At 37.6% G+C, this 27339-nt stretch overlaps 2 protein-coding genes across 3 annotated transcripts in view; one reads left to right on the forward strand and one right to left on the reverse strand.

Moving 5' to 3' along the window:
• On the forward strand, positions 1-17829 carry MRPL47 (mitochondrial ribosomal protein L47). The gene is made up of 7 exons (XM_014838351.3): positions 1-168; positions 2695-2846; positions 3432-3492; positions 6689-6785; positions 10948-11078; positions 13301-13396; positions 16777-17829. Exons 1-7 carry the CDS (start codon positions 71-73, stop codon positions 16898-16900), a joined length of 759 nt encoding a protein of 252 aa, XP_014693837.1. The 5' UTR covers positions 1-70; the 3' UTR covers positions 16901-17829.
• The window catches only part of ACTL6A (actin like 6A), a 33230-nt gene continuing 23243 nt past the window's right edge, over positions 17353-27339 (reverse strand). For both annotated transcript variants that reach the window (XM_044771122.2, XM_014838350.3), the window contains exons 12-14: positions 22582-22677; positions 19572-19658; positions 17353-17828 (exon numbers count right to left, since the gene is read on the reverse strand). In XM_044771122.2, coding sequence (XP_044627057.1) covers positions 17748-17828; positions 19572-19658; positions 22582-22677 — 264 coding nt within the window. In that variant the 3' untranslated portion in view covers positions 17353-17747. The remainder of the gene's footprint in view (positions 17829-19571; positions 19659-22581; positions 22678-27339) is intronic.

A 27339-nucleotide genomic window follows, 5' to 3' on the forward strand; every position in this document is an offset into this window, starting at 1 on the left:
CGGTGGGCGTGAGATACCGGAAGTGGCGTCATTGTGGTCGGAAGCATGGTTTACTTACTTATACGGAAAGATGGCTGCGGCCAGTTTGACTGGTCTTTGCAGAAAAGTCTCAGGCTTCCTGAAGGCTTCCAGGTCGTTAATATGTCCTCAGACCCCTGCTAGCACAGGGTAAGTGATGCGAGGAGTGGGTTTGTCCACCTTTCCAACTTTGGATCTTGTTTGGTTGCTGAGATGCTGAGAACGCCTCAGGGATGGAAAGGCCGCCGGGATGGCTGAGCCGGAACCCACCTCTGTGAGGAGTGGGTGACCTTGGAGAAGTCGCCCACCTCCGACATTTGCGTTCCTTCCACAAACATTTTGTTGCCACCTACTGTGGACCGGGCAGTACATGGCGTCTGTAATGCACAGTATTTGTTGAATTAACCCTACAGGTACAGAAGCATCCTGTTTGGCTGAGTGGGTTGGGAAAAACTTCACTGAACAGCTTAGGCAGGAAACTGAAGGCTGTGTCAGATTTAGATGGATAAGAAAGAAGGGGCCTTTGTACTTCCAGAATCTATCACAAAGAGATTGATAAAATGTTGTAAATGTTGAGAAAATAAATGAAAGTAGCCAAGTGAACGGAAAGTCGCACTGCAGGTGTGAGAAAGGAACGCGCTACTCATGGTGTTCATTATTTCTGGAAAGACAGCTTGTCTTCTGGACAGACCGATCATTTTTGACTTTAGGGTATATGGTTTCCTCCCTTTTACTGGGTTTTGTCTATAAGTAGTTGAATTTTATAAATAGTTGGATATGTCAGATTTTTTTTAAGTAAAAATGTATATGCTCTTGAATCCAGCACAGTTACTGAGCATGTCATATGCTCCAATGTTATTGCTTACAGTAACCTCAGAGATGAGCAATATTTTTTTGCATTTTGCAGAAGCCCAGAGGTGTAATTTGATCAAGGTGGCAAACTTGGATCAATTGTCTCTTCCATCTCATCATTTCCTTAAAAAATTAATTTTAGACTTTTATTATTATTATAAAATGAATATCTGCTCACTTGCAGAGACTTTGGAAAGTAGGATAAAGTATTTTGAAGATCAAAGTAAAAATCAACTATAGTTCTACAACTCAGAGATAAACAGATTTTCTCCCATTCTTTTTAACTTTCCATATATACACATACATTTAATTCTAAAATAAAATCGGGATCATATTTACATGTATGCATTTTCATTTTCTACCCTTGGTTCCCCAAATTTTATTTTTAAAGATTTCAAAGCAACAGAAAAGCTGTAAGAGTAGTACCAAGAATAACCATATACTCTTCATCTATATTAACCAATCCTTAGCAATTTGTCACATTTTCTATATCTCTTTATATCTATGCCTTTTTTTTCTGAACTATTTGAGGCATGTCAGAATTATAAACATCAAGACACTTCAGCATATGTCTCCTAAGAATGAGAATACTGTCTTAATAACCGCAGTACTATAGTGATCACACAGAGGAATTTAATATTGATACACTACTATTATTGTGCTACTATCATCTAGCATACAGTCCAAATTCAAATGTCCTCATTGTCCTGGTAATTTCTTCTTTTCTTCCTTAATGTTTTATTCAGGATCCTATCAATAATCATTTATTTATTTCATGAATTGTCATGTTACTTTCATTTTCTTTAACCCAGAACAGTTCCTTTTTCCTCTTTCATGACATTGACATTTTTAATAAGATCAGCCTTTTCAGAATATCACTCCATTTGAATTTGTCTGACTGTTTCCTCATGATTAGATTCAGATAAAAAAAATTTTTTTTCTTTTGCAGGGAAGATTTGCCCTTCTCTAACATCCATTGCCAAATTTTCTCCTTTTTTCTCCCCCTCCAAAACCCCAGTATGTAGTTGTGTATAGTTGTAAGTTTTTGTAGGTCTTCTGTGTGAGCCGTCACCACAGCACAGCTACTGACAGACAAGTGGTCATGTTCCATGCCCGGGAACTGACCCCAGTGTGCTGAAGTGGAGCACGCCTAACTTTAACCACTAGGACAGCCAGGCTGGCTCTAAAGTTTTTTGATAGGAATACAACGTTTATGCTACATTTCACTATTGTGTTTTAAATTATTTCTCCAAGTCATTAAATAGTCTTTAAAAGCATGATTTTTAAATTACTGCATAATAGATTATCATATGGATGCACAGTAATTTTTTTAACCATTCTCCAGTTACGCTTTATGTTATCAACTTTTTGATGTCATATTTAATGCTTTAGTAGATATTTTAAAATCACCTCCTATCCATGATAATTTCTTTAGTTGAAACTTCTAGATGTGGAATTCCTGGGTTAAAGGAGGAGGCATTGGGACCTCTGATACATGTTGCAAAATTAACCTTCAGAATGTTTTTATCTGTTCGTATACCCACTAGCAGTATATGAAGGACCTAAATATGTTACCTTAAAATATAATTATGTCAATATATTACCTCTGAAATTATGTGAATATATTAACCTCTGAAATTATAAGATAGCAACATCTACAATGCAATATCAAAAGTAATTTCTGAAGCATTTTATAAGTTTATTGCTTCTTGTGCAGAAACCCTGAGTAGGTTTTTTAACATTTTAGATGAGGAAATTGTTCCATTTATTGCTTATCAAATCAAGATGTTGTCAAACTTTAATCACTTGTTTACGTCTGTTCAGTTGCAGGTTTTCTCTTAGTCTGTTGCCTAAGAATACACCAAATGTCACATCTTTTCACCAGTGTAGATTACTTCATATCACGTTGTCAAGGAAAGGACTGGAAGAATTTTTTGATGACCCAAAGAATTGGGGGGAAGAAAAAGTAAAATCTGGTGAGATACTTAGGTTGATGGATATTAAATATATTTATTGAACCCTCTATCATTTTGGATTATTTATCCAGTTTGGGAACTATTTAGATGTTTGTTTGTTTGTTTTTAATTTCCCTTGGGAATGTCTATTAGAGAAAATTAAAGGACGATGCAATAGTAGAGTTAATTGTTCCTTGGCAGGTTGGCAAAGGGTTTAGAAGAAGAGTAGCTTGAAATTATTAACTGGAGTGAGGTTTTGGGTCTGTTTTAGATTTCATTTTTTAGAGATAATTGAAAATTAATTTATAGTGATATAAAGTATTTTGACGTTAGACTGTGAAAATACATTCTATACTAATACTAACATTTTTTGAATGCTATTGCCAGTCACGTTACTATTATTTTCATATGTGTTATCTAATTTAATCCCAATAATCCTAATTATATATCATACTATAATATAAGCTATTACACATTTTATTGATAAGGAAACAACAGGTTTAGAGAGATGATTTGATAAAGGGGTTTAGAGAGGTAATTTGATAATTTGCCAAAGGGCACATAGCTAGAATATTATTTCTTGTTATGAATTTATCATTTTAATAGGAGCTGCATGGACCTGTCAGCAGTTAAGGAACAAGAGTAATGAAGATTTACATAAACTTTGGTAAGTATATTGAGTACATTGACATCTGGGTGTTTGAAGCAGTTACAGTGTAATAACCATGAGGTATAGACTTTACATCTATCTGATAGAAGAAATTGAGTAAAGTGATTTGTCTTACAGTAGTGTGGATGATACATAAGCTCATTAAAGATTTTATAATATGACAAGTTAAATTACATTAAGGCAAATGTATCAGAGTTCTCGAGTAGTTAGGAGTTCAGAAATTTTGCTGTAGCTGCTACGAGTCAAACCAACACCTTTATACTAACAATTCTGAGCAAACTAATAAAATGAAATGGCAAAGAGTTGATCCATGTAGGCCCTCCTCCTTTTTATTACCTTTCGCATAGTCTGGAATCTTTAGCTTATTTGCTTTGGGAAAGTGTGTTGGAGGGTGCATTTAATTGGCAATTTAGGTAGATTTTTCTGGCAAAGTTCTCCTGAAGAATTAGAGGGGTTGAAAGGATTTAAGACAGGGTTGTATTTTTACATATATATATGTGTGTGTGTGTATTTTATTGAGGTATAATTGACATAACATTATATTAGTGTCAGGCATACAACATAATGATTTCATATTTGTATATATTGCAAAATGATCACCGCAGTAATTCCAGTTAACATCTGTCACCATTCATGGTTACACAATTTTTTTTCCTTGTGATGAGAACTTTCAAGATCCACTCTCCTGGCAACTTTCAAACGTGCAATACAGTATTATTAACTATAGTCACCAGGCTGTACATTACATCCCCATGACGTACTCATTTTATAACTGGAAATTTGTACCTTTTAACCCCCTTTCACCCATTCCCCCCTCACTGTCTACATTAATTGACTATATTTAGCCCAAAGATATGTTTTGTTTGGACTGTACTGTTTTTACAATTGGGAAATCTCACACGAAAAATAAGGATTTCTGGCTCCTCTTGAATAATCAGACCTGTGATCTGGTCACACTGGATCTGCATTCCTATGTAGTAATAACTGGCTGGTCGGTAGCAGCTGCCGCATCTAGACAGAGCAGTGCACACTTCTTACCCATCCTGTTCTTCCTCCAAGCCCACATCACTCTTAATTATCCGTCTAGTCACTGTAGGCATTTAAAGTTTTATCCCCTGATTTAGAGGGTTATTTATCTTTCGTGGTAGATTAAAGAATTATAAACTGCTTATAAAAACCACTAATATAGACTTATTCATGTGATTCAATAAGAAATATATATTTGGTCTTTGTCCGTAGTTCCTTGGCTCACAGCTCCTAAATCCCTTGGAATTTCCTGAGTGATAGGAGTATCTTTTGTCCTAATTAGGCAATTCTTGGTGGCCCCTAGATAGCTTCAGAATAGAGGCTCGTCCAGAAAAACCAATTCGATTAGAGGGTGGAGCTTTCAGCCTCACCACCACCCCCACCTCTAGGGAGGGGAGAGGGGCTGGAGATTGTTCAATCACCAGTGGCCAATGATTAATCAATCATGTCTCTGTAATGAAACCTCCATAAAAGACCTTCAACAACTGGGTTTGGAGAGCTTCCAAGTTGGTGAACCCATGGAGGTGCTGGGAGGGCGGTGCGTGGATGGTGTGGAAGCTCTGCACCCCCTCCCGTGTGCCTTGCCCTTTGCATCTTCCGTCTGGCTATTCCTGAGTTGTATCCTTTGTAATAAACCAGTAATAGTAAGTAAAGCACTTTCCCAAGTTCTGTGAGCCCTTCTATCAAATTGTCAAACCTGAGGAGGGGGTCATAGGAACCTCCAATTTATAGCTGGCCAGTCACATGTGTGGGAGGCCTGGAGCTTGCTATTGCCGTCTGAAGTGGGGGGCAGTCTTGTGGGACTGAACCCTTAAATCTGTGGACTTTGGCACTAACTCCAGGTGCTTAGTGTCAGAGAGTTGGAAATGGGGTGTTGGAAAAGACAATATGTATTTGGTGTCAGAAGTATTATGTGTAAAACAGCACAGATTCATTATAGATAAATAAGTTGTATTAAAGCACCATTGCAGTGGGTTATTGGTAAAGGGATAGTTAGGGCTGTTGCAGTATTCATCGTGGCTAAAACCAAACACGTTGTCTTCTGCCACTCCTTCCCCCAGAATTGTCTTCTTCCATGGCAGAAAGTACCCCAATCCCTTTGTCTCATTTGCAGTGCCCTCCACATTTCTTTCCTTTCCTTTCTTTCAGCTCTGATTCTCAAACAAATTTATTCACAAAACCTGCCCCTTCTTCAGCTTTTCCACTTCAGTATCTTTAGTTATGTTTGCTTTGGTTTCCGAACCAGCCTAACAATTCCCACCTCTATGAAGCTTTCCGTGATCATCTTGGCTAGAAGAAATGTCTCGTCTCTCCCACGTCATTCTTCTGGTACTTGTCTGTACCACTCAGTACACCAGACCACATTACAGTTTCGGAGGCAGCATAGTGGAGTAAAAAGAGGATGGGTTTTACACCCAGGGTATCCAGAATTTGAATCTGGAGTTAGGGGCCGGCCCCATGGCCGAGTGGTTAAGTTCGCGTGCTCCGCTGCAGCGGCCCAGGGTTTCACCAATTTGGATCCTGGGCATGGACATGGCACTGCTCGTCAGGCCACGTTGAGGCGGCATCCCACATGCTGCAACTAGAAGGACCCACAACTAAAAATACACAACTATGTACCGGGGCGCTATGGGGAGATATAGCAGAAAAAAAAAAAAAAGGTTGGCAACAGTTGTTAGCTCAGGTGCAAGTCTTAGAAAAAAAAAAAAAGAATCTTGAGTTAGGTACGTACTCCAGAATACTTCTCTCAGCTTTACTGTCATTGTTTAGAAAGTGAAAATAGTACCAACCTCAAAGGGTTGTTCAGAGAATAAAATAAAATAGTGTATATAAGATGCTCAGCACATTGCCTGGCATGTCATAGGCACTGAATATATGTTATTTATCTTCCATCTTCTCTCTCTGCTTGGAATGTAGGCACTGTATTTTATTGTTTTTTGTAACTCTACTGGCACTTAACACAATATGGGCACATGGAACATTTATTGAACAAATGAATAAGAACAGATATAGCTCTGTTTAAAGTATTATCCTTTGTAGTGATATTCTATATATCAAGATTTTTAAAGGACTTTTGAGTACAGATCATTGATTTTGATGTCAAAAATCACAACTTTATTAATATAACCACAGAATAGCATCACGAGCTTCATGTTCTTTGATGTAGGTATGTCCTACTGAAAGAAAGAAACATGCTTCTAACTCTAGAGCAGGAGGCCAAGCGGCAGCGACTGCCCATGCCGAGTCCGGAGCGGTTAGAAAAGGTAAGATGTGTGGGAGGTGGGAGACCATCGTGTGGGACGAAAGCTAAAAGATGCGAGTGTATGGTTCCTATGTTTCTTGTCATGTAGACTTTTTTTTCTATCTCTGCTTGATTTTTAGTAAATTTACTGGCTTGAGCAACCGTTACTATTATCTAATTTTAAAACATTTTCGTCACCCCAACAAGCAGCCTCATGCCCATCTGTGGTCACTCCCCATTCCTACCTGCAGCCCCCAACATATGTGTGGACGTACGTTTTATTTCTCTCAGGTAGAGATACCTAGGAGTGAAATTGCTGGGTCCTCTAGTAAATCTATGTTTAACATTTTAGGAAACAACACAACTGTCTTCTAAAGTAGCTGCACTAGTTTACATTTCTAGTTCCAGTTTAGCCACTTCCTCACCAACTAGGTCAAATTGTTTTTATGGATTATTTTTTATTGTGGTAAAAAACACATAACAAATTTACCATCTTAACCATTTTAAGTGTATAGTTCAGTAATGTGAAGTATATTCACATTGTTGTGAAAAGGTCAACCATTTTTTAAATTAGGTTTCCTTCATCATTAAAGAAAAATCCCTTGGGTTCCTTATTTCCACTCCTAGAGGTAATTAATCATACATGTTTCTTTTTCTTCATCACAGTTTTTCTCTGTGTGTAGAAGTGTGCCTAATTCTTTTTATTTACACAAAGAGTACATCTGTACTCTTCTGAAACTTGCATTTTCCACTTACCTGCTAATCCTGGATGTTTTTCCATATCAGTATATTGAGATCTGCCTTTTTTTTCCATGACTGTACATGTTTAAGATACTTCTTCTATAGAATTTTTATATTTTATTTAGTTAGATTTATCAGATTTTTTCCTAGATTCCTTTTGAGGTCTCCTCTTTATTGATTTTTCTGTGCCGTAGTAAGTAGTCAGAACAGAATTCAGCTTTTTGTGGTAGCTTTAGTCTTGCTGCCTGACCTCAGCTGCTTCAGTTTTCTTTCCTCACACTACTCACAACTGTTACTGCCACACTGCCACTAAGACGGAAGGACCTAATATCCCTAGAGAGTCAAAGAGTGGAATAAAGTCTCAATTATTTACGCTGATTATGGAGGCCATTCTGGCTTAGTGAAAATTGAGTTATATCACATTATTGGTTTTTTAAACTTTATTTTGACATAACATGAGAACAACAGAAAGGCTATGAGAATAGTACACAGAGATGCTCTTTGCCCAGACGCCCCATGTAAACATTTTACCACATTTGCTTTATCCTTCTCCGCCTCCTCTACATAAACGCATTTTTGCCTCAGCTGTTTGAGAGCAAATTATATATACACGATGTCTCTTTATCCATAAATAGTTTTTGCCAAAAAAATAAGGCTATTTCCTTACATATCCACTGTACAGTTTTCAGAATCAAGAAATTAGCATTGATGCAATACTATTGTCTAATCTACAGATCTTATTCAGATTTCATCAGTTACCCCAACAATGTCCTTTATAGCAAAAGAAAACTCTGGATCATAGATTTTCAGTTGTTAGGTCTCTTTAGTCTCCTTTAACCTGGATACTCAGTCTTTTTTTGTACTTCGTGATGTTGACATTTTTGAAGAGTATAGTCCAATTTGGGTTTGTATGATATTTCTCATGGTAATGCTGATGATTGGCAGGAATATCCTAGAAGTGATGCTGTATTCTTCACAGTGCGTCGTATCAGGAGATAACGGGATGTTGATTTGTTCTGTTACAGATGTTGTTAGTGTTAATAATTTGGTTAGTGTGGTGTCCATCAGGTTTCTTCACTGTATAGTTACTCATTTTTCTTTGTATTGAGGTCATGTAAATATCCTGTAGCTCCTCAACCTTTCACTCACTAGTTTTAGCATCCATGGATTATTCTTGCTTGAATCAGTTATTACTATGTTTGCTAAGTAGTGATTTTCTAATCTTATCATTCATTCTATGTTTATTAGTTAGCTTTCTTCTGGAAGGAAGGGCTTTCCCTTCTCCCTATTTCATCCTTCCTTCCTTCCTATCAGTGTGGACTCATGGATTCCAGTTTTATTCATTGCATTATAATCCTTTAATATCATGATCCCAGATTTGGTCAGTGTGGGTTCCTTCAAGCTGGCCCCTGTGTCCTCATGGTTCTTTGATGAGGCACAGCAAGATTTTCTGGATTCATCTTGTACTTTTCCTGCCCCATCCCTGGAATCAGCCATTTTACAAAGGAACCTTGATTACTTTTAATGGAAATGGGGAATGGCATGTTTAGAAACTAAGATCTGGGTGCTAGGTGTCTTCACAGCTATGTAACATTTGTGAAGTAATATGATTTTATTTTCAGGTATATTTGCTACCTCTGCTATTAAGGAAAGTTATGTTTTAGAGACTCTTTTAAGTGCACTGGCTGTTTATAAATAGCACAGTGTTTATTTGATGAAAAAGCTTTTGCTAGAATGGTGCTGTTATAAGACTTTTAAATTTCAATAATAGATTATCCCCTCTCCCTGCTTTAAAAAGTATATTTCAGAGGTGAATTTCAGCCCAAAAGGTTGTATGTACTGCACTTTCTGAATTAGTGGAATCCCAAATAATAAAAGTTTTCTCCACATAAACTGAAAGTGGCCATAATGTTTTTTAAAATCCTCAAATTTGTACAGTTTGCTCAGTGTTTTGTGACATACTGCTAAGAAAAATTTATCAAGAAAAAATCAAAAGAGAATTACTCTCAATTTAAGGTATAAACTAAAGATTTAGAACTGTGTAAGGACACTCTTGGCTCTGGGAAGGTTACAAACTGGAAAAGAAAGCTCTTTGAGGTTGGCCTGTTTTGAATAAGGTGTATCTAATTGACATTTGTGATTTTCCTTCTCATCCACTGGCGTGAACGTGAGTAAGTGGATGTTGACTCTGTGGACTTGGTAGCCATTTACTTGCTGTCTTTTTGAGCTAACCCTAGATTTCAGGTAGGAGCCTCAGCCCTGACCTTGCTTGGGCAAACTCTCAAATGTAGTCAGTCAACAGCCAGGCTTACTAAGTTCCTAAGGGTTAGAGAGCTTAGCATTTGGCCCTTACCAGTGTGGTCCCTTCATACTCCTCAGTTTGTCTGTCTTCAAAATGGGATTTGTTTTCTTACTCATCGTTTATTTCTCAAGGATTTTGTGGAAATTCATATAGTTGAGAGGAAGTCCTTGTGGATTCAGCTACTCAGTGTGGCATTGAGTGAAGTTGGGGATAGTGGAAGTGCTGAATGTGAGCTGAATATGCCGATATGAGGTAGTTTATCTAAACTTGTGGCTTTCACATCTCATTTGGGTCTCACAGCTACCTGGGAGATTATCTTTATAATCGAATCTGCCTGCCTTTCTGTTTTTTTGAGGATTGTTATAAGAAACAAATGTGTATATGCAGTAGTTCATATCTGTTATGATGCTCAAAGATAACACACACACATAACAACCTAAAAATTGCTCTCAATATTTAGAACTATGAAAAAAACTTAGCTGATCTATCATTACAATCCCAACATATCAGTATTTATTTATAAAAATATATATGTTGCTTTATCAATATATTATTATGTACATTATAAAACAATATAAATATTGAGAGAGCAATAATAATTAGAAGTTCTAATAGTATCTTCTTGCATCGTGATGGATCTTTGGAGATTACTCTAGTACCAGGATAGACTGATGTTCCATTCCCTGAAACAGCAACAGCTGCCAAGCAGGTCAAAACGTCTGTGTCTGCATGTTAGGGACACACTGATTAGTTGAAGCCAAAATGTAGGTTTTAGTATTTAAAAGTAGCAAACTGTTATCAATTCTAATAGCTCATTGAGTTTTGAAATGATGTAAGTCAAATTGGGTCACCAAAAGGAGTCTATATAAGTGTATCCAATCAAAACTAGTATGTGGAAATTTGTGCCAAATAGATTTTCATATAAATGAAACTAAGCTTTTTAAAAATTAGAAAAAGTGATATTACAGACACCCCTGTGTGCATACCTGTGCCAAAAAGCTTTTTAGAAAATATTTGACAGAATGGTTCTTTGACTAAAATATTCATGACGGGTTGTCTGTAGCATAGTCTTTATATGTTCCCTCTCTTTGGATTCTCTTGTAGGTGATTGTTGAAATGATACCTTCTGTTCTCTTCTCAGGTGGTAGAGTCCATGGATGCATTAGATAAAGTTGTCCAGGAAAGAGAAGATGCCCTAAGACTTCTTCAGACTGGTCAAGAAAACGCTAGACCTGGTGCTTGGAGAAGAGACATCTTTGGAAGAATCATCTGGTACATAGATTGCATTGTGGCTTTTCTAAGATGAGAGTGGATATCCCATGCCTTATTCCCCTATCCAATATCTTTTAAGAAAACTCTTACCATATGATATTTTAGGTATATTAGAGATGTATCTAATAGAAATAAAGGTCCCCAAATTCCTTTGGAACTCCAGGATACGAATGAAGGTAGCTTTATCTGGTAGGCCAGGCATCCCATGCCCATGATTCTGTTATCTATAGTTCTTATAACAATGATTCTTGATCTTATGTGAATCATATGACCTTTTGAGAATCTGATGAAAGTTATAGATCCTTTCCCCAGAAAAATGTACACGTACACATGTAATTTCAGAGGGTTATAAATCCCATGAAGGTAATTTTAAGACACACACCTATCCTCTCTGCCCATTAAGAACCTGGGACTATTAAAAAAGAAGTTCTTGAGGAATAAGGCCACATGAACTAGTGTCAGTCTACTCCCATTGCCATGAGGATAAGCCCTAGTCCAAATTTTGAAACAGTTTATTTTTATTGTATCTTTCCACCTTTTGTGACATCTTCTCCCCTAGGTCCAGTTCCAAAAGTCCTGTCAGACCTTGGGAAAGGCTCTGGTAATAAACATTCACGCTGGGATACAAACAATGGAGAAGACCCAGTGCAGTCTCTCTTCCAGTGGTTTATTTACGTTTGGGTTGAGCTGCCAAGAGGAAGCGTTGTTAGTAGAACTTTCAGCATCGGTTGACAAAATGGGGAATGCATTTTGGATGGTTGGAGACCTTTCCTGTACCCCTGGAATTACATCACATGATAGCACTTACTCATTTGATAAAGTTCTTTTAATGGAGTTTGTGATAGTGGGCTGCTTGGAGCCAGATTTAGAGGAGTAGTTGTGCTGCCTGTAACTGTGTAATCCACTGGAGAAGAGAGAGAAATTGCCAAAACATATGACTAAAAACTTTGATCTATTTTATTTGCTACTAATTTTTATTTGGATTAATCCAGTTGAGGTCAGTTAGGACAGGGTTGGGATAGGGGAGAGAATCTATGTCAGTTTTAGAATCTGTAAGAATGCTGCTCTCTTCAAGGTTTTGTTGTTTCTTTTTTGCTGAGGAAGATTCACCCTGAGCTAACGTCTGTGCCAGTCTTCCTCTATTTTGCATGTGGGTCGCTGCCACAGCATGGCTGCTGCTGAGTGGTGTAGGTCCATGCTTGGGAGCTGAACCCAGGCTGCTGAAGTGGAGTGTACCAAACTTAACCACTAGGCTGCTGGGCCGGCCCCTAAGATAGCCTTTTAAATGCAGAGCTCCTTCTTAAAAATGTTACATCTGCATTTTTTTTTTTCCTGTCAAAAAAAACATGTGGCAGTACTGTCAGAGATTACTTTTTGGATGTTGACTGTTGAGGATAGTAGTAGCTTACCACCCTGATGAACCGAGGGAAATACAGTACTGTTATCTGTTCTGCCTAAGGCAGCAGTCCATGCCTCTCGTGGCCCTGTCTGTCTAATTGTATACTAAAAGCCAAAATTACAAATAGATTGAAAGTTGAGCTTCTAATATTACAAATTAAATCTGAATTTTTAGAAAAGATTGGTTAAATGGCCTGAAATTAATCCTCCTGTTGCTTTTTTGAGATATTTTCAAATAAATATTATAGTATGCATTCACAATTTTCCTTTTTCCTACTCAACATTATGATTTTTTAGGTTTGGTTATGTTGAGGTATAGACATCTGTATCAGTTGGTGCAATTTATTTACATTTTAAAAATAAATCATACATATAAATATCAAATTATGTATATATCAAATTATATATGTATATGTGTACATATATAAAATTAGTACACACACATATATGTATCTAGTAAAAGTACAAAATATATCTGGTAATGATAAACTTTTGTGGTTAGGAGCTGTTGTGGAAGTAGAGAACTTAAGCTGTGTCTTAAACTTATATATGTATTTTTTAAAAGAGTGATCTGAAGCAAATATTGCAAAATATTAATGTCTGCAATTTTGCAGTGGGTTCATGGGTGTCTTATATTACCTATACATTTCTCTCAGTTTAGAGTATTTTATAATTTAAAACGATAAAAATTTTAAAATCTTTAAAAAGCCAATTACATCTCATTTTGTTGAAAACATATTTAGTCCAAAGAAGGCTAACACTCTTAAAAAGTGAGAATGTTTTAATGTTTTCTATAAGGCGATACCTTTTTGCTTTCTTGGCAGGCACAAGTTCAAGCAGTGGCCTATACCTTGGTACCTAAATAAAAGATACAATAGGAAACGATTCTTTGCAATGCCCTATGTGGAACGTTTTACCAGGTGAGCATGAGTACCCTTAAGAATGAAACATCTTTACATCAGATAACATGTGTTAAGCTTTTACATATGTAATACATGTTCATTGTGGAAAAAAATAGAAAAATCAGGTAAAAAAGAAGAAATTAAAGTCTTATATAATCTCACCATCCAGAAATAGCTACTGTTAACATTCTAGTGTATATCCTTTCAAAAATTTTATTGCCTTTATATTCATGAATCTGTGTGTAAGTAGATGGTTAAATCCTTCTGTAATGTCGAAAGGAAGGTCCAGATACTTCAGTTGCTCAGGATGTGAGCTCGTGTCATTGCAAGGTTGATGACGTGAAAAGGGGCTAGGCTTAGGAGAGGAGCCTCTTGCACTGTATCTGAGTTCATGTCATCCTGCAGAATGGTGATTTTCAAATGTTTTCCATGGAAATTTTCTTTCTGCATTAACTTTATTATTCAGTAGGGAGAACATAGGACTTAAGTGGTCCCAGGAACTAGCAAATAATTATAAAAATGAAATAAGATTTTTAAAAAATCTATTTGAAAACACTAGCTCCACATCCAAAAGCAGATAGAAGCCAAAGGAGAGTTTAATCCCCAAAGTTGCAATTGGAAGGGAAAAGAATTGCAAGTTTGTGGTTTCTGAGGCAAGGGTGCTGCTCAGCTCCTGTGGCTGTGGCTGCAGAAAGAAACAGGGTGCGGAAACTGCAGGGTTACTGGCTAGAAGGTGCTAGAGATCAGAATTCAAGGCCGGAAAGCAGCTGGAAACTAGCAGCACAAGAACCACAACTTTTAACAACTGCCTTGATAATACCATCAGCAAGAGGTCTTTAAAGACTATTTTTCTCCCCCTAAAGCTTGTTTCAAAACCAGAAAAACAAAAACACTTTTAAAACACAATTTAAACAGTAATGGAATACATCTTTAAACTGAGCTTTACGATGTCTAAGTATACTTTAGAATCAGTTTAAATTTTTCATCTTGCCCACCAAAGCAAATACCTCTCCTGATTTCCAGTTTTATCTATTGTGATGCTGTGATTTATAGTAAGAAATATACGTTTAGTCTTCGTCCCCATTTCTGGCATAGAACCCCTAAAACCCTTGGTATTTCCTACGTGGTGAAAGCAAAAAGAAAAAAAAGTCTTTTGTTACATTAATGATGTGACTTTTGGAAAGCCCTTAGGGGTGGTTCTGGTTCCCTGGGAACCATCCTTGAATAAATGGTTGAAGCTTTCAGTCCCACCCCCTGACTTCTGGGGAGGGGAAAGGGGCTGGAGATTGAATCAGTTGCCAGTGGCCAATGATTTAATCAATCATCCTATGTAACGAGGCCTCCATAAAAACCCAAGGACCAAGTTCACAGAGCTTCCGGGTTGGTGACCACGTCGAGATTTTGGGAGAGTGGCGGGCCTTGAGAGGGCATGGAAGCTTCACACCCTTTGCCCATACCTTGCCCTATGCAGCTCTTCTGTCTGGCCGTCCCTGAGTTACATTCTTTTATAAACAACCACAGTCTAGTGAGTAAATGGGTTTCCTGAGTTCTGTGAGCCGCTCTAGCAAATTAGTCGAATCCAGGGAGTGGGTAGTGGGAACCTCGGATTTCTCTCCAGTCAGCCAGAAGTACAGGTAACAACCTGGGCTTTCGACTGGTGTCTGAATTCCAAGGAGGGCGTTGTGGGACCCTCCAGTCTAGTGGGTGGATCAGAAGCACAGGTGACTACCTCTGATGCTGTCTCTGGGTAGATAGTGTCAGAGTTGAATTCTCAGACACCCTGCTGGTGCTGGTGTGGGAACTGCTCCCCATCAGTGGAACTGGGTCCAGCGCCCCTTTATCTGTAGTATATCCATTCTACACGGGCACTAAATGTCAGTCAGCTTTTCCATCACCGGTGCTCCAGGTTCAGTCAGTCCTTGCAGAATGTCTCCAGGATCTGTCGTTTCTGCTCCGTCTCTGGCCTAGTGCAGGCCCTCTTCATCAAGTCGAGTTAGTGAACATCTTCCTCACTCCACTCCATTCAAATATTGCGTCCTGGCTGATTTCCCTCAGATCTTTTTATGACATCACCGTTGTTAAAAACATACAGTAGCTTCTTGTCTACGGAATAAAATCCAGACTCCTTCCCCGCCAGCGTTCTCAGTTTAGTCTTAGCTACTTACCCTTCATCAGTCAGATCTTTCTCCTTGTTTCCTAAACTTAACTTGCTCATTTCCCCGTTCCTGTTTCGTCAGCTTTGAAATCTCTCCACATATTCATTTTAAGGCCCAGTTCAGACGTTAAGGAATTGAAGAAATCTAACTGCACTCACTGGCTGTTTTTTCGCTCTCTCCAAGCCTACTGCGCCATTTGATCCTTTTGTCCCTTAGTCATGTAAGGTGAAGCTATAAATAACATGACTTTTAAAATAACGCATGAGAATTTATGAATCCAGTGTCACTTTTACAGGCCTTATACATATTCCAATTATTCAATTTTTTTAAACTTCCTTTTTAAGCCTTACCTTCAGAGCGTGCAACATAATCTTCTGAATATTCCTTAGAATAGCAAACCTTTATAAGGGTTTTTATAAATGATGAATAGAGTGGGTAATGATTTCACATTTGTTTAGTCTTCATACTTAATTTACAAAGTAGCTTATATCATATTTTTTACACACATATTTTTGTCTTCACCCAAATGTAACTCTTATCTGAAATTCCTGTGACCTCTCCCTAGCACTAGTGTATTAGTTACTCAGTACAAGTCTCTTAATTGTATTGTATTTTACATAAACTTTTTCCTATTGATCAGTAAAATATCAGTTTAAGTACAGTAGAAGCTTGGCATCCATGAGTTTATCATTTGCAGCTCTGATGATTCCTGAGTGACCCTGAGGTCTGCATAATTTAGCTGAGGTATAAAAGCCTGTCCTGGATGCTGACGGGCAGCAGCAGACTCCCTCAGAGTGGCGAGTCTGACTAGCACCTAAGTTCATCTCTTAGCACGGCTTTATTCTCTCTGTTGTAGGGAAATGATGTGCTAGACTGAGTGCTATCTGAAATTCAAATTAGAGAACTCCCAAAAGTCTTAGGCTATATCTCAGGATGTAAAATATCTAATGTATTCAATTTTGAATAAGGCAGAAAGGCCAGTCTGTTACAGGCTCACAAGCTCTCTTGATTCTTTCCAGTCAGGAGTTAGGAAGAAGCGGTGTAGGGCACAGATGCTCTGATTTCACGTTATCTTTGACTTGTGGAGGTTTAGTGATTACTCAAGGTTGATAATATACATGACACACCTAATATGAAGACTGGCGTGATTGGGGCCTTTATGGAATTGATTTGGACATATTCTGATAGTATCGAGTAACAGAATAGTTTTGTAAAATTGCTGTTGTGCTTTTATTATTCTAGACTGAGACTTGAGAAACAAGCCCGCATTGAAGCAAGGAAGAAAAGTTTAGAGAAAAAGAAAGAAAAATTTCTTCAAGAAAAGTTTCCACATCTTTCTAAAGCCCAGAAGTCAAGTCTTGTCTAAGATATCTGAACTCTCACCATTTTGTTTTTCTTGGATAAGTCTATATACAAAAGTAAATACATATTAAGTGGTTTATAAAGAAATTGTGTTTTTAGTCAAATGATTATCAACTGTTTCAAATGTTAAATATGGCATGCGAATTCTAGAAGTGCTCATGCTTCAGCCAGTTTTTTTTATAAGTTCAGATTAAATTCCCATTTTATAAATTGTGACATCTAATTAGACTTTAATATTACCTGTGTCTTAGAATGGGAAAGAGATGTCAACTGTTGTAGCAAAGACCATAAGACAGCTTTTGAAATTCAGGTAACATTTTGACTACTATTGTTAATAGGATATCAAGGGGGTTTGGATACTACTATTAATAAACAGTAAGTATTTTCACTCAAAATAATGATAAATACATTTAGTATTTAAAGTAGCAAGTCACAACACACAACAATCCAAAGAAGTATTTTTGGAACGGCTAGTAATTTTTATTTAATTTTGTAAGCCTAAGGTAAAAAGCATAGGCAATAAGTTTTACTAGTCAATAAAAAGCAATTCTACCAATCCATTGGTAATTAATATACTAAAGAGAGTTGGAAAGCATTTTACTGAAAGCAAAATATTTAGAGAAAATAGACATTTATACAAAATTATAAAATGCTTGTAATAAGTGCATTTCAAGGAAAGCACAAACTTATTTTAATTTATAGAGCCAGTTAAAGCCTTAAAAAATTTAAGTGGAAATTGAAATATGCAAAAATGTATAAACATTCTACAAAAGATGGTCATTCTTTTCCTGAGTTTACTAAAGCTATGAAACGTAAGGTGACACAGGAAGGTAGAGGTTTGGGAACTCTTTTCAAGGACATTTCCTTTCTACACACTGCTTCCCTCCTTCTTCGTATTCTTGTTTGGAAATCCACATCTGTTGAAAGGTGCCCTGCAAAATGGAAAGAAAAATTATCTAATTGTGCTTTTTTATTAGAAAATAATTTTTTTTTAATGTCTTTATTTTTACAACTCCTAATCTTTGAAGAACTCTTAAAGCCCTCCCTCAATAGTACTCCCATTACTCCCTTCTTATTTCTGCCCTTCTCCAAAACACTCAAAGACACTACTGATCTTCCTGGACTTACGATGTGGTTACGCCCCAATAAACTCGTCTAAGTTGAAAATACGGTAAGTCAAAAATGCATTTAATACACCTAACCTACTGAACATCAAAGCTTAGCCCAGCCTACCTTAAACATGCTCGGGACACTTACATTAGCCTACAGTTGGGCAAAATCATTTAACACCAAGCCTATTTTATAATAAAGTGTTGAATATCTCATGCAATTTATTGAATACTGTACTGAAAGTGAGAAAGAGAATGGCTGGAAGTTTATCGATTGAAACACCGTTGTGATTGAGCGGGTGGCTGGGAGCTGCCACAGCCTCGGCCCAGCATCACAAGAGAGTATCACAGCATACTGCAAGCCCAGGAAAAGATCGAAATTCAAATTACAGTTTCTACTGAATGCATATTGCTCTCTCACCATCGTAAAGTGGAAAAATCATTATGTCTAATCATCTTAAGTTGGGGACCATCTGTATTTAGTCTTGCCTAAGGTTAGAAAGAATATTAAATCTTTCTATACCCATTACACTGTCATGAGGATTTGGAAACCGGCTGTGAAAGGAAGACAGAGGGTTTAGCTAGGATGGCTTGGTGCCAGCCTTAAGGCAACAATAGAAATTGTTGGAAGATTTGATCCTGGTATACAGGTTAAGAGATGTTATACCACCTTATAAATGGTAACATTTAGAACTCAAAAGTGCTTATTATTAGAACTAGGGTAAAGTTTTACAAGTACACACATGACAATACACAAGCACTATACCAAATAAACACAGAAGGTGAAAGGAGGAAGTGACCAAGGGGAGAAGGAGCGTGGGCTACAGTAATAAGACATGGAGGCAGGAGAATCCCTTCCCTACGAATAACTCTACTCAAGTGGACTCACACGGGGTATCCAGTTTTGATCTAAGATCTATTAAAAGACTGGAAATAGAACATAGACAAGAAATATATAAATGGACAGTTACAAACATTTATTAGCTTAAAAATGTTTAGCTAAGTACTTTGATATTTACTTTAGCTGCTCTGAGGTGAAGGGGAAATTCTCTGAGTCTAGGATGAAGATAAGTATAAGGACTTTTTCTCCTGATTCAAGGCAGGCACCAGTCTAAGCAACATGCAAAACCCAGTACCATGACTTCACCTTTTGCCCCAAGAACCAATCCCTGATTTCCTCTGCCTCACCAACAGGCCAGGGAGCACCAGAACCGGAGAAGGAATGATGTAATTTTAAAGGTGCTGCAGATAAGTCCTAACCAGTGCCTATGAGAGTATCATTAGAAGAAGCATGAATAAATAACAAATTTCCACCTCTGTTTGAGAGAGGAAATTGAAATTAGGCTGACAAAAATATCCACTCAGAAGGCAATGGAGTATTTTGTTACATGAGAACATGTAAAACTTCTTAGGTCCTCTACTCACCTGATAGCTATAACATGCAAAGATAAATGATGCACTGGAATTATTTTTAGTCTTTTTACTAAATTTAGTATTTTCAGTGGTACATTTAAGTTAAATCATTCAATAAGAATCTTTACTTTGCAAAGTAGTTTATCTACTAACCAAAGAAGCTAGAATGGAGCCACCAATCCATGAACTAAACCTCCGTTCCACTGTTGTATTATTTGCAATCAATTTCAACCGCATACTCTAAAATAGAGAAGAATAAGCATTAGTACAAATAAAACAGGTGACAACTTAGGAAATTCAGTTCTGATGACTTCTTAATGACTCTGGTTCAAACACTGATTATACATGATTATTTTGCACTAGCTAGGCTAATAGGCATAGTTTGAACTACTGTATAGATTTTTTTAAATCCATTGATTAGGGCTTTTAATGTGTAATATTTAATAAGAAAGTAAATTATGCAAACCTCAGGAAACTGCATACTTAAAGAATATGGCATTCACAATTTATACCCTAGAACAACAAATGTGCTTACTATAAATCAGGTACCATGCTAAGTGCTTCATATATTATTTCATTTCTCCCAACACCAAGTTAACATCATCTCAATCCACTGTCCTTTCTACAGTCCTCCTCAACTTTCTTTTTTTTTTAATTTTTTTTTTTTTAAAGATTTTATTTTTTTCCTTTTTCTCCCCAAAGCCCCCCAGTACATAGTTGTATATTCTTCGTTGTGGGTCCTTCTAGTTGTGGCACGTGGGACGCTGCCTCAGTGTGGTTTGATGAGCAGTGCCATGTCCGCGCCCAGGATTCGAACCAACGAAACAATGGGCCGCCTGCAGCGGAGCGCGCAAACTTAACCACTCGGCCACGGGGCCAGCCCCTCAACTTTCTAACTTCTGGTTTTTCGGTGAGGAAGATTAGCCCTTAGCTAACATCTGCCACCAATCCTCCTGTTCTTGCTGAGGAAGACTGGCCCTGAACTAACACCTGTGCCCACCTTCCCAGCAAACCCCAGGCCACCAAAGCAGAGTGCACAAACTTAACCACTATGCCACCGGGCCAGCCCCTCTAACTACTCTTTTAGGCCTTCGTGCTGTCCTAACCCCTCCTATCTTAGTTCCCCCTCTCCTTCCTTCAACCCCTCCCTAACTTCCAAATCAAAACACAGACGTTGGATCTCAGGTGCTTCTTATTCATACTGCTGTCCTTCCAAATGAGGGCTTCTGTTTTGAACTCACACTCTCTCGATAAACATGGTTTTATGGCTCAGTACTATCCCTGTCTCACTTCCTGTTTTGGGAGATTTCTCCCCCTACTTAGGAATTTGCTTCTGGGGATAGTTCTCAAACTGCTGATACTTTCCAATTCTATACATGAACAAACGGTTTGCGTCTTTTCACAGTAAAATAAATGTGTGTGTGGCAGGGTGGAGTATGTGGTATGGGTGGGAGAGGTGCTGGGAGAGATGAACATGGGTTTCTGTAGGTGAGTTAACTGGTTGATACCTATTATGATGGAATTTTTTTCCTGTTATTTCACTGATTTTTAATTGCCTCCTAAAGGACAAGGATAGTACCCAACTGGTCTTGACCAGACCTTGGACAGCCCATGTCTATATTCATTATTCCAAGACTTCGTATGAAATCCAATGATTAGTACTATAATTAAGGTATATTCCAGATCAGACTCTATTCCCAAGCATGTAGTAAAAATAAGGCAGATGTCAATCTTGTGCCTATATCAATATTTAAATAGTAATTATAAAAATATGGCATATAGAAAACATCCCTTTATATGAGAAACCAAAAGACCATGAACTATACAAATTCTATAGATACTGTTAGGACCTATGTAACCCCTACTAAGTTTTTAAAATGTCATATTTATACAGAATACTTTACAAAAACTACTTGATAGGAGTTTTAAAATCTAAAGATTATGACTGCTACTCTGTTATTAATTCACCATGTAAATTACCTTCTCCCCAAGTGAGGTTCTTCTATTCTTTTAATAGTTATCACAATGCATCCAGTGATCTTTTTAAAACAAACACAGGAGCTCTTCAGTCCTGTGCCAAATTTTATCCTGTAAGTTTGCTATTAATAAGCCACATGACCTAGTACCTATCTCTGTGGGTTGAACTGTGTCCCCCAAAAAGATACGGTGAAGTTCTAATCCCTCGTACCTGTGAATGTGACCTAATTTAGAAATAGGGTCTTTGTAGAGATAATTAGGATGAGCTCATGCTGGAGTAGGGTAGGCCCTTAATCCAGTATGACTGGAATTCTTATAAGGAAACAGACCCACAAGAGGAGAGAATACCATATGACAACAGAGAGAGAGACTAAAGTGCTGCAGTTACAATCCAAGAAACGCCAAGGACTGCTGGCAAACCAGCAGATGCTAGAAGGAAGGAAGGATTCTCTTCTACAGGCTTCAGAGAGAGCATGGCCCTGCTGACACGTTGATTTCAGACTTCTGGCTTCCAGAACAGAGTGACAGTAAATTTCTGTGGTTTTAAGCCACCCAGTTAGTGGTACTTGGTTACCCTGGGAAACTAATGCACCATCTGTATTTCCAGCCATTTCTCTCTCTCCACTGCACAGACTATAAGCCAACTACTTTGAAATACTGGAATATGGCACCTTCCCTTCGTATTTTACACATGGTATTCCCTCTACCTAGATGTAAATTACCAACCAGACAAACTCCTATTGATTCAAACAGCTTCTTCATGAAGCTTCCCTCTGACACTCCTAGGAGTTAAGTGCTTGCTCCTCAGTGTTCCCTTGAGTGCCTGGTTCATGACATACTGAAGCACTTAGCACATTTCAGTTTTCACTTTTTGCATGTCTATTCATCCTAGCAGACTGAGCCCTTCGTGGGCAGGGACTGTGTTTTATATCCCTAGTGCCTAGCAGACTATAGGTACTTAAGTATGGAACCAATGAATAAAATGAGATTCAAATAATACAAGAGTAATTAACATGTCACATAGGAAAAATTGACCAATAAGGGATATCAACTTGATTTAAGTAATACTGTACTAGCCACACACAAAATATCAATCTACTGAAAAACGAACTTTATCTATAAAATTACACCAGCAGTGAGGACACAAACGAGTGAAGACTACTACTAACGAACAAACAAAACTTACTGGGGGAGTCTTCTGAGAGAGCTCTCTGTTCAGCCTGTCAGTAAAGCTCTGTATTAGCGTGTTTCCTCCTGCCACTATAACACTGCCATAGAGACCCTAGAAGAAAAAACAAAAATAAATTAGTTCCAAATGTTTCCAACAGTTTTAAACACAACTACAAAAAAACCATGTCCTCCACTACAATTTCCCTTTCTTTTTATATTTTTTTACTTCTATATAGACGTAGTAGCTTGATCCAGTGGTTCTCAATCCTGGCTGCACATTCAACTCATTTAGGAGCTTTTAAAACACCAATGCCAGGGGAGAGGTAAATAAAAATCTCTGGAGATGGGGTCCAGGCAAAGCTTTTGTTAGTTTATTTAAAACTCTTCAGGTGATTCTAATGTGCATTAAAATTTAAGAATCTTAAACCAATTATTCTAAAACCCAATCATAATTTTTTGGCAGTTGGCTGCCAATATTTAATTAGAGATAAATTTTATAATGACTTCATCTTACAATGCTCACCTAAAAGCTCTATAATGTTATAATCCAATGTTACTGCAATTAAAAAAGTAAAAAAACCCAAAAGGTTAAATAAAACCAAAAAAAAAGAATGCTCACATAGAAGTTATGGTATTTAAAACTAGACAATGAGATTACTTAATGGTTGTGATGGACAATGCACACTCTGACAATGCTCCTGGCCAAAATAACTGCAACCTTTCTCTGCTGCAGGGTGTGCATCAGAACCATATGGGGAGCTTTTTCAAAATCCACATGCTGAGGCCTCCACAATTAAAAATAAATTCATAATTATAAGGAGTATATTTACCTCTAATTTGCATGTATACATCAGAAAGTTAAACATCAGCCTGCTTCTTTAGTGGCTAAGTTCATATTTTAAAAAATTTATTTGAAATGTCCAAGTCAGCTAAATTTTGAAAGAGAAAATGGAATACAGAAGCATCTCCTCTGCAATCAACACTACTTAAAAAGAAAAATCTCACTAAAAATAAAAAGTTATCACTCTCTTACAGTAAATGTATTTCAATTCAATTGTCTTCCCCCAAAAGTGCCTTTAAGTTTGCACTAAAAAATTCCATAATTATAGTTCTATCGTCCTAGAAGCAGCACATGCCCGGTAGGTAATAGCTGAAATAAAGAACATTTTTCACAGCCACCCAAAAGTCTTTTTTGAATTACATGGCTTTTTATACACTCTTAGCTATCAGCACTATGCTCTAAGAAATGAATCAACTCAAAGAAAGTTGAAGCAGTATGTTGGCTACAAACTGAACCCAGGGTGTAAATAAGATATAATCAATCTAATAATTAGTATGGTATATAACATGGAGTTAGTATTTAAAACTTGGCAAAGCATAAAAAAATATGAAGGTAAGGAGAGTGATGTCAGCATCATGGCAGAGTGAGCTCTCCCCTTAGACTTGCCCCCCTAAGATACAATGGAAAGGACATTCATATACCAACAGAGGACATTCACACAATGCAAAAGGCGTCTGAGAGATCCATGCAGCCATGTCTGAAGGTGGAGGTGCCACACCCCCTGAGGAAGTGGAAGAAGATAAGGGGATCTTCCCTCCCTCCCCAACGACAGCGACTCTGGGCACAGGACTGTGCACAGCTTTGAGAGGAGAGGGTGGTGGGGTGGCCCTCCAAGGGAACACTTTCACTCTCCAAGTTCCCTCACAGCCCGTGGGAAAGCCCCACAGAGAGGTGAGTAAGCTACTGCGGAGGTGTCCTCATCAAGCTAGGACCCCAGAAAAGCTCATAGCGAGGGCAGAGCAAGAACGGCCCCAGGATTGCACAGGCAAAAGAAAGCGCCCCTCTCCTCGCCCAGCACTCCAGCTCAGCCAGTCACCCAGAGTCCCACACAGACAGAAATGCAACAGCTGTGAGCAAGTGAGCCGTTGATCATGGTGGGCTCAGAATACATAGTTCTTGACCCCACTCAATGGCAGCATGTGGAAGCTGTGACCAGATACTATCACTATGCAGAGGTACAAATTCACGCCGTCAAATAGTATGAAAAAATATATTAAACCTCCAGACCAGAAGGAAAATGACAAGCATCCAGAAATCAATTGAACGGAGAGAAATTTATAATCTAAATGACAGAGAATTCAAAATAGTTATCATTAAACAACCCAACGAGTTACACGAAAATACAGACAGACAGTTCAATGAAATCAGGAACTTCTTCACAAGAGATTGAAACTATAAGGAAAAACCAATCATAAACGTTGGAGATGAAAAATACAATGGACAAGATAAAGGAAACTCTGGACTCCCTGAATAACAGAGCTGATATTATGGAGGAGCGAATCAGCAGTCTGGAGGACAGATATACAGAAATGCTTCAGACTAAAAAGAAATCAAGAAGTTCTCCGAGAAATATCTGACTCAATTAGGAAATACAACATAAGGATTATAGGTAATCCAGAGGGAGAAGAGAAGGAGAATAGAGCAGAAAGCTTCTTCAAAGAAATAATAGCCAAGAACTTCCCAAACCTGGGGAAGCAGGCAGAAATACAATTGAAAAAAGCCAACAGATATCCTAATTATAGCAATGTAAAAACCTTCTCCAAGGCACAGAGTAGTAAAGCTGGCAAAAGATAATGACAAAAAATATTAAGGGCAGCAAGGCAGAAGAAAATAACTTGCAAAGGAACCCCTATCAGGCTTTCAGTGGATTTCTCAGCAGAAACCTTACAGGCTAGGAGAGAGTGGAATGATATATTCAAAATTCTGAAAGAAAAACTTTCAGCCAAGAATACTCTAACTAGCAAAAGTATCCTTCAGATATGACGGAGAAATAAAAACTTTCCCAGAAAGAAAAGCTAAGGGAGTTCATCGCCACAAGACCCCCCCATACAAGAAATGGTCAAGAAGGCCCTTATACCTGAAAAAAAAAGGGGGGTTACAAAGCCTTGATCAAGGAGATATGCAGGCAGACAAAATCAGAAAATTGCAGCTCTCTATCAGAACAGGTTAGCAAACACTTAATTATAACATTAAACATAAAGGGTAGGAAAACACCAAAAATAAATATAATCTCATCATTTTAACCACAAACTTACAACACAAGATGGAATAAGTTGTGACAATAATAGCTTAGAAGGGGAGGAGGAGAGGGATGGAATAAGCATAGTCTAAAGAAATAAGAGGCTATCAGAAAATGGACTATCTCATCTACGAGATTTTTTAAACAAATCTCATGGCAACCACTAAACAAATAATCAGAACAGAGACACAAATGATTAAAAAAGGACAAAACTAAGAAAACCATCCTAGAAAACTACCAAACTGAATTAGTAGTCCAAAATACACAGGATGAGAAACAAAGCAAATGCTGAAGAACTGGAAAATAAGTGATAAAATGGCAGCATTAAGCCCTCACATATAAATAATTACTCTAAATGTAAACGGACTGAATATTCCAATAAAAAGACATAGAGTGGCGGGATGGATTACAAAAGAAGACCTAACAATATGCTGCCTCCAGGAAACACATCCCACCTCCAAAGACAAACACAGGCTCAGAGTGAATGGATGGAAGAGGACACTCCAAGCTAATGGCAAACAAAAGAAAAGTGTTGCCGTACTTATATCAGACAAAGCAGACTTCAAGATAAAACAGGCAATGAGAGACAAAGAGAGGCAGTATATAATGATCAAAGGGACACCCCACTGAGAAGACGTAACACTTATAAACACCTATGCACCCAACACACGAGCACCAAAGTACATAAAGAAACTATTAACAAACCTAAAATGAGGCATTATCAACAATACAACAATAGGAGGAGACCTTAACACGCCACTTACATCAACGGATAGATCATCCAGACAGAAAGTCAACAAGGAAATAGTAGATTTAAATGAAATAGTAGACCAGATGGACTTAATAGATACACATAGAACACTCCATTCCAAAACAGCAGAATACATGTTCTTCTCAAGTGCACATGGAACATTTTTAAAGACAGACCATATATTGGGAAACAAGGCAAACCTCAAGAAATTTAAGAAGACTGAAATCATATCAAGCATCTTTTCCAACCATAATGCTATGAAACTAGAAATGAACTACAAGAAAAAACCTGGGAAAGTGACAAAGATGTGGAGACAAAACAACATGCTACTGAACACCAAAGGATCATTGAAGAAATTAAAGAGAAATCAAAAAATACCTGGAGACAAATGAAAATGGAAATACATCATGCCAACTCACATGGGATACAGCAAAAGTGGTCCTAAGAGGGAAATTCATAGCAATACAGGCCCACATTAACAAACAAGAAAAATCTCAAATAAGCAATCTTACACTACACCTAACAGAATTAGAAAAAGAAGATCAAACAAAGCCCAAAGTCAGCAAGAAGGAGGGAAATAAGAAAAATTAGAGCAGAAATAAATGAAACAAAAAAAAAAACAGTAGAAAAGGAGCAATGAAAAAAGAGCTAGTTCTTTGAGAAGATAAACAAAATTGACAAACCCTTAGCCAGACTAAGAAAAAAAGAGATAAGGCTCAAATAAATAAAATTAGAAATGAAACAGGAGAAATTACAACAGACACCACAGAAATACAAAGGATTATGAGAGAAGACTACGAAAAACCATATGCCAACAAATTGGACAATCTAGAATAGATAAATTCACTGACTCATAAAACTTCCCAAAACTGAATCAAAAAGAAATAGAGAATCTGAATAGACCAACCACAAGTAAAGAGATTGAAACAGTAATCAAAAACCT

This window comes from Equus asinus, chromosome 5, assembly GCF_041296235.1.
Source record: "Equus asinus isolate D_3611 breed Donkey chromosome 5, EquAss-T2T_v2, whole genome shotgun sequence".
NCBI lineage: Eukaryota > Metazoa > Chordata > Mammalia > Perissodactyla > Equidae > Equus > Equus asinus.

Coding starts and splice junctions, on each gene's coding strand:
- MRPL47 (XM_014838351.3), top strand. CDS start 71: ATGGCTGCGGCCAGTTTGACTGGTCTTTGCAGAAAAGTCTCAGGCTTC. Junction 169..2,694: donor CAGACCCCTGCTAGCACAGG/GTAAGTGATGCG, acceptor ACGTCTGTTCAG/TTGCAGGTTTTCTCTTAGTC. Junction 2,847..3,431: donor GGAAGAAAAAGTAAAATCTG/GTGAGATACTTA, acceptor TCATTTTAATAG/GAGCTGCATGGACCTGTCAG.